The sequence below is a fragment of the Poecilia latipinna genome, unplaced genomic scaffold (genome assembly GCF_001443285.1).
Source record: "Poecilia latipinna isolate Pla-1442-1.1 unplaced genomic scaffold, P_latipinna-1.0 Scaffold3025, whole genome shotgun sequence".
NCBI lineage: Eukaryota > Metazoa > Chordata > Actinopteri > Cyprinodontiformes > Poeciliidae > Poecilia > Poecilia latipinna.
Window position 1 is genome coordinate 1 of NW_015115641.1, and position 7792 is coordinate 7792.

The 7792-nt window shown below is 38.2% G+C and overlaps 1 protein-coding gene across 2 annotated transcripts in view; it reads right to left on the bottom strand.

Annotated features, from left to right (window-relative positions):
• Positions 1–796: 796 nt before the first annotated feature.
• The window catches only part of LOC106939910 (tensin-2-like), a 28615-nt gene continuing 21619 nt past the window's right edge, over positions 797–7792 (bottom strand). Inside the window, exons 2-3 of one of the 2 annotated variants that reach the window (XM_015022487.1) lie at positions 1070–1175; positions 797–894 (exon numbers count right to left, since the gene is read on the bottom strand). In XM_015022487.1, the coding sequence (XP_014877973.1) occupies positions 812–894; positions 1070–1175 (189 nt within the window). In that variant the 3' untranslated portion in view covers positions 797–811. The remainder of the gene's footprint in view (positions 895–1069; positions 1176–7792) is intronic. The other variant, XR_001422947.1, reaches the window with a different exon arrangement.

Genomic DNA, 7792 nt, shown 5'->3' on the forward strand with positions numbered 1-7792 from the left:
ATTCATTTATATGAGTCATTATAGGAAGGTAATCAAAGTTTCAACACAAATGTAAACTTTTACTCAAATGACAATGTACAAAACAGCCAAGTCATTTAGTGCTTCGAAATTCATCTGAAAAGAATGTATTTGAGGGAAGTTTGCTAAATGTTTTCAAAGATGGCTAAAATGCTAAAGTGCTGACTGAAAAACTAGTTCTGCTGCTAGCGCATTAGCGGAGTTGAGCTGAGTGCATTTTCAAAATCAGCAAAAACACTATGAGAAATCAGCGTAGTAATGGAAGTGTGCCCACTACTCACACTGCTTCTAACCACCAAAATAAACCATATTTTATTTTATTTTTTGTAAAATATAGAGTAAATGCAATCAATAGAGTAGAATGAGTGCATAGAGATCATACAACATGTCATTTCAATGACTCTACTCACTATAGTGGATTCCCCTATGCAGATTTTTCAAAATTACTAATAATACCAAATTATTCCTGGAAAAGCTGCATGTTGGTAGATTTTTTTCATACACCATGTCTAAAATGCAGTTTGTTACTTGGCATGGTAACTTGGTGCTGATTGGCTGTAACCCCAAAGTGAATACCAAGTGTAAGTATAATTTTGATTTTGTGGAGATTAGAGAACACTAACAACAAAATCAAACTTGTGAACATGATATTAGTTTTTAGAAATCAATATATGGATTCCAAATATGGCATCCACACCCCTTTGTGAGTGAATGTAGATTTCTGACTACAAGTGGAAGCTTGCAGAAGAAATACATTCCATGCTTCATGTGTGGCATATTTACTCACTGACATTTAAATCTTCAACCATTTTGCAAAGTCTTTGTGGATGACTCTTACCTTGCCCTCACACTTCCTGTGGGTGCCTGTCTTGCATACTGAAAGAAACATAAAAATGACAGAATTTTTTTTTTTTTAATTTAGTCAAGTAGAAAGAGCACAGTCTTTTTTATGTCCAAAGAGAAACAATCACCAAACTGTTGGAACTTATTTAAACTTATATTGATTCTTTTGTCTAAACTATTCATCCCGACAGCCTAGTAACACTCTTACCTCTGCAGAAGGAGCCCACGTTGTCGATGTTCTGTCGACACACGCTGCACTGCCGTTTCTTCTTGAACGTCTTTTCCTTGAAGACATGGGGCTCTCCCTTCACTGCCTGTTAAACAACACACACACACACACACACAAACACACACACACACACACACACACACACACACACACACACACACACACACACACCACTGCTGAATGACTGAGTACAGACACCTGATACTGGCTAGAGTGCAGCAATATGTGGATGCCTGCTCACAGAAACACTGAAAGAATCCTGTTTTGACCTCAGATGTCTAACAGGAGCCACATAGACACTAGAAACAGAGCTATTTTACAAAACCAAACCAATGAGGCAATGCATGAGTGACTGAGAGGACTGTAATTATGACAGGAGCTCTGAGAGACCAGCTTTAACCTGTTTGTCTGACTGACTTTTCTTCGTGCATGAAAGCTCTGTATGTGCACAACAATAGCAGCATCAGTGCTCTGCACCTTTTGCCTCTTGAACTTCTTCTGGTTGTGTAACAGTCTTCCAGTAATGATCCTCGTGGTCCCCGCCCATGCCTCACCTATAATCCCATCTCTGTTTGTGTTTTTGTGTGTTAACTGTGTGGGTGCAAGACAAGAGAAAATATGAATAGATTTTTACAGGTCAAAAAAAAAAAGAAAAAAAAAAAGAAAAGAAAATTCAGCTGATCTAACAGCTGAAAGACAGCTGGACAATGTGAAACCATGAGAAACGAACCGGGTCCTTTTCTCATGTGAACATGTGTGTCAGTGTGGACAGCAGTACATGTGCTGCAGTCATCCTTCCAGAGACTCTTTGATGAATTTGAACACTACAACACCTACAAACAAGGGCTCATCTGAAGATAAATAATTGAAGAAGTTCACAAAAGAAAGAAAAAACATGGGCACGTCTTTTGGAAAATCGCAAGTAATCAGCAGCAAATTTTAAAGTAGCAAATTTAGTGCTACAAACTACAGTGTGTTTATCTGGGAATTCATGTTGCATATAAACACATGGCATATCTACAGAAAAGGATTAGGTCGACTAAAAAAAAAAAAAAAAGAATGGGGACATTTTTCTCATAATTCTGATTTTAAACTTAGCATCATCAGACAAATCTAGTCTTGAAACTCAAATCTACCAACTAATTTTGGAGAAAGACTCAGTGTGGAATAAGAGCAGGTTTACAAATCCTATAGCAAATAAGAATCAGTTATGCAATAATTTTTCATATTTTCCGTATTATGTATTTCCGCATTATTATGCTAACAGCATAACTGATGAATGAAAGGTTATTCATTTGGATTTTGATATAGATTGACAGAATTAGAATTGTGAATTTAAAGTCAGAATTATGAGAAAAAAAAGTTAGATTTCTGAGATTAAACTCATATATTTTTAATGGCCCTAATTCTCTTCCATAGACATAAAAAATAACATGATTTTAAGAGTTTTACAGTGAAGACTAAGGAATAAAACAATAGACAATTCCCAGGTTTGAATATATCACAGATATGCCAGTATTATGGATCACTTAGAAAAACAAAAAAAGAGTTTGGTTATTTATTGCACACGCATTTCAAGACTGAAGATGAAACAAAAAGAAACAAGTTGAAATGTGAAAAAAGTCAAAGTGGCAAGAACCAGATAGAAATGAGAAGAAATTGGGAAAAGCATTTAAAGTTGAAATGACAGTGGTGAAAAGATTTGTTTTAGAATGAGATTTAATACCAAAGACCATGAACACACACGGAACATATTTGACACATAATAACATGCTTAGAAAGAGCACATGAATTATAGCATTGCCTCAACTGTCAATTGAAAAATGCCCCAAGGTTTTCCTTCTCTTTCTACCAGAGATAAAGAGACTGCTAGAAATTCTGGGATTTAGGCCGTAATGACATGTGTCTAATTGGACATAACTCTGGTCACTGATATTTTGTTCTGTTATATTAAGACTATAAAGACTGAATTAATCTCCTTAGTCATCTTCCCTTTGAGCTAAACTAGAATCACAATAAATCCAGAGAGCTTTCTCTTGGGGTGCCTGATAAGTTCCTTCTAACCCTTTGTTTTTCATTATTTGTTGGTTGTTTTGTTCCTTATTTATTATATGTAGAATCAGCAAATGCTAGTACTATATATTAGGCTGATTAACAGTACATTGAAACTTTAATTCCATTATTAGCTCAAACTGATTTTCTCAGTCTTTTTAGTTGGCATGTCTATGACTGATTACATAAAGAGTCATCTTTCCTCCACTTCACCTAAACTTTGTGTTTGTCATAAAAAAATCCAATAATATACACTGAACTTTACTGTTGAAGGGTATAAATACATCTGCAAGGCATTTGTATGGGTTCTACATTTGCTGGGTAGGGTTTTTTCCTTAGCAACAGCAGAATACCAGACCGTTTGGACATGTTTTCTATTATCCTTCCTTTTCTGACTGTGTTCTGGGAATTGACTGTGTTTGGGCAGCTGCCTGCCTGGTGTCACCTCACCTAACCCAGCTGTGTTCAACAGCGTCTGATCCACTCCGGTACAAGTGTACTCTGATCACAGTAACCTGGACAGTGAAGGTGCACACGGTGGGTGGCTCAGGGGGGCTGATACCAGTTATGTCATTTGATATTGTTGGGTGAAAGGTTGCCTTTTTACCATTACACTTAGAAACAACCAAGGTAGATGTTTTACAGACTTAACCTCCCCCCCACTGCATTTAGCTTAACTTAAAAATGTGTTCTTGTTAGAAACATCTAAAGGGAAATGCAGTGGGAATGAGTTTAACTGGGCCATATTGATTTATTTCAGACTTAAGCAATTGTGTTTCAACAGAACGGCTGGTTGAAATTGACGTTCATAAATTGGATCAACCTTGACCTAAACGCCGCTTACTCCGCGGAGCGCCGATATCTAATATCCAACTTGAAAATAACTTCACTGCGCCCCTGATCTCCAAATTATGCCCCACCTCTTCAGTGACAACTCTCACACAGACAATACAAGTCTCATCCCCATTCATTCATTCATTCATTCATTCATTCAGACAAGTATTAGTTCACACACACACATACATTTTTGACCTATCATTCAGAATAGTATGTCTGTATGCTTTGTGTGTATGTATGTGATATTTTAATAGTGAATATGCGTAATCTTAGTCTTTCGTGTGTGTGAGAAAGAAAAATTGTTCTCAGTATAAAAGCAAACACCAGCTGAAAACGTAGCAAAGGTTGCAAATTTGGTCCCCGATTGAACAGAGCATACTTATGAGGTGTGAAAACACTCTAAGAGAAATTAGAAACCCTTAAAAGTGGTTTTGACAGGTCAAAACAAAACAAAACAAAACAAAACAAAACAAAAAGAGAGACACAAAAAGAAAACAGGCATGCGTAATCGGCCAAAAGTGAACTAGAAAGTTATGGATTTATCCTGAAGCAGTGGTCCATCCTCAAACTGTTCACATTTCAGCCAGCAAGATGAGTTTTGTGGCATCAACCATTGCTGCTTCAGTGATACATACAGCAGATTACAGCAATACAGCAATTAACTGATGAGTTAATTAAAGCAAGGCTGTATTGAGAACACAAACAGCTTTTGCAACCATCCTACAGTATTTATATCCATTTTCAGAGAGCATGCAATCAGTTTCCTCTATAAAATTTTGCAATCGTTTTGTGAAGTGTCCACAAACACAGGCATTAGCATCCTCATGGGGCCGCGGCGAGTTTAAAAAAGCAACCAGTTACTGTCAGCTGAGGCCGCAGTGGTGATGTGGGCTGAGATATAAACACACAGAGGAGAGGCTGGCAGCATTCTTCCTTCTTCAGACACAATCACGATCACTATATAATCCAACCACACGCAATCATGGTCAGACAGTGATACACGACTCAGCCACTGAGTGCTCTATAAGGTGCTGTAAAGTTGCTCTATGCTGGTTCATGTAAGGCAACTGCAGGGGGAAACCACAACTAAATGAGGTTGAGGTTCCACTCAATGAACCTCCATTTCCAACTCTGCTAAACACAAATCTTTAAAATGTTAAGAGCTAAAACTCATTTCAGTTTGAAAAATTCACTTGCTTATAAAAGCTGTGCAGTTACAAAATAATACATTTATGCATAGGGTTTATTTAGGAGGAAATTTGTTTTCAGCCCCACATGAAGCCTTCCCAATGCAATACAAAAATGGAGGACTGGAAACTCATCCAGACCACCAGCTGAATGCACCACATCGAGAGGTGCTTTGGTTAGCTATGATTGCCCTAGAGTTGTAATGAAATGTCACCAAATTAAAACAGTACGCTATGTCTACCCAAGTTGTAAGCCATCTTTTGAATTCCTAAGATGCAGTTAGAATGACTGCGATGAAGCCGACACCACATTTAAATTATTTTTTGTGGCAACATTTGGATGTCATGGTAGAAATAATAAATGTTGAAAGATCACAAGACAAGAAACAAACCATTTATATATACCATTAGGAAATATTCTGATACAACAACAATCTTCCAAATATGATGCTAATTCCTAGCTTCTTGTAAGAATAAAACTGAAGGGCTATTTTACCTGTATGTCCCTTACTTGTAGTGATTTGTCTAGTAATTGACCTCAGAACAAAATGAGTGGAAAAAAAGTGGATGATGAGTCCAGAAAATGATCAAAGCATAATTGTCAGATCATACCATCACTTCTGCATTAGGCTTTCTGCAATGTGAATAAGTGGCTAAAAGTTTAGAATGTATTTCGCCAGAAGCTGCTCCTCATATCGACTTGGGAGTCCAGCAGAGGAAACCAGAATGGAGGACGTTTACAGCTTTGTGGAGGATTACAACACAGAAACAGCTGGTGGAGTCACTAAAAACAATCCGTAATGCCGAGCTCAGTCCCCAGGATGGTAATTACTGTCACTGCTGCACTGAATAAAAAAAACCTTTTCCTCTGCAAGAGCAAATCTGTATGAATCACTAGAAGCTGCTTCTGCACCCTAAAAATAAACAACAAAGAATATTCCAAACACTTCTAAAGCAGCATGAACTATTTTACCTTCAAGTATCCTGTTCTACTCCCTCAGGAACCGAGGCATCCTGGACAAACCACTGCCAGCACACAACATGTGACCACTCATAGGCTCCGCCAGTCAGGGCCTGCCCACATTTCCACAGAAGTGACACAAGTTGTAAACAACAACCTGAGCCCTCGCAGAAAGTAGCTGCACTTCCAAACACGCTCACGTGCAGATGTGCATATCCCTGCAGACAGATGGTGAAAACAGACTGCAGTCCCTTTTTCCTTTTCCTGTCCCTATGTGCTCCAGACACCCCCACCCCACCAACAAACCCCGACTTCCCAGGATAACATCTGCGACACACAACAAGCTCCTTTTTCTGATATTTTTAGCCTCTCAACAGGGAAAAAAGGAATCAGAGATTTCTGGAGTCAAAGAGTTGCTTTCTAACAAGACTGCCCACCCCCTAGTCCCAAACCCAAACCCTCTCGGCCTGCCGTCACAGAACAGAAGCTGGATTCAACATTCGGTAAGGCGGACACAAACATGAAAATCACTAATGTGAAAAAACAAATAGAGAGCGCAAGTGATTCAAGGCCACACATATCTGGAAACTCTAAAATAGTGCTGATATTTGGACAGTGATGGACATTGTCTCTGACCAGACCGTCCTGACGGCAGGATTGTGACCAGATGAGCTGGGGCCATAGACCTCTCTTTCACTTACTGTGACATGATTCCCTTTGTCAGATCATTAGTTTCAAGCTACATTTCCATTGATCACATAATTGCTCAATTTGACATTTCGAAAATTAATTTGTTGAATGGAAACACTGCAAACTCTCCTTTTCTTGATAAAAAGTTTTGCTGCCTGGATGAGGCGCTTTATTGGCTTAATTGAAATATAATTTCACAAAACTGCAATGGAAAAATTTGTTCACATCACGTGAGTCACATAATCAACAAATGTATGTTGCCACTGTTGCAAACCACGTGTGATTATAATTGAATTTCTTATTTTATGGAAACATCACAATTGTGAAATTGTGTGTGTGTTTTTTTTACATTAGCAGAATATTGGCAAAGTTTGCGTACATTTCTAATGTGAACGCAGCTTCCGTCTAAGCAAAGCCACGTTCCTTCACATGGCAGTCAGAGGGGCAGGTGTTTACAGTCTGTTCTGTAAAAGAGCTGCTGCTCAATAGCAGTTAATCACATAAACTTCTCTTGAAGATGATAAAATAATCAATTAAGGCTTCTTTCCTGACTAACTCCTAACCTAAATTGCACAAAATTTAACAAAATCTGATTTGTGCTATTTCCTTTGTCATACATTGGCTCCCTCAATTGACATTTAATTAAAAATAATGGCTGTCACATATGAAGTATAAAATTGCTTCTTTTTTCAATAAACCCTATCTTCTGTTATCTAGCTGGCTTAGAAATGCTACTCCAGTCATAAATCTGGCACTGTATCTACAAAAAATAATAGATAAAACAAGGTGTTCTTTGGCCAGTCAGTGTTCGTATTAGTGAGTGAACAGAAATCCACCATTTTGCCTCTACACTGCAGCTCAGCTCGCTCAATGAAAGCTACAACACTTTTCCATTGATTAATGGGCTCTTTGCACCTAAGGCGTTGACGTCACATCTCCAGGATATAATGCGGCTCACTTTTTTCCGCTTTGAGT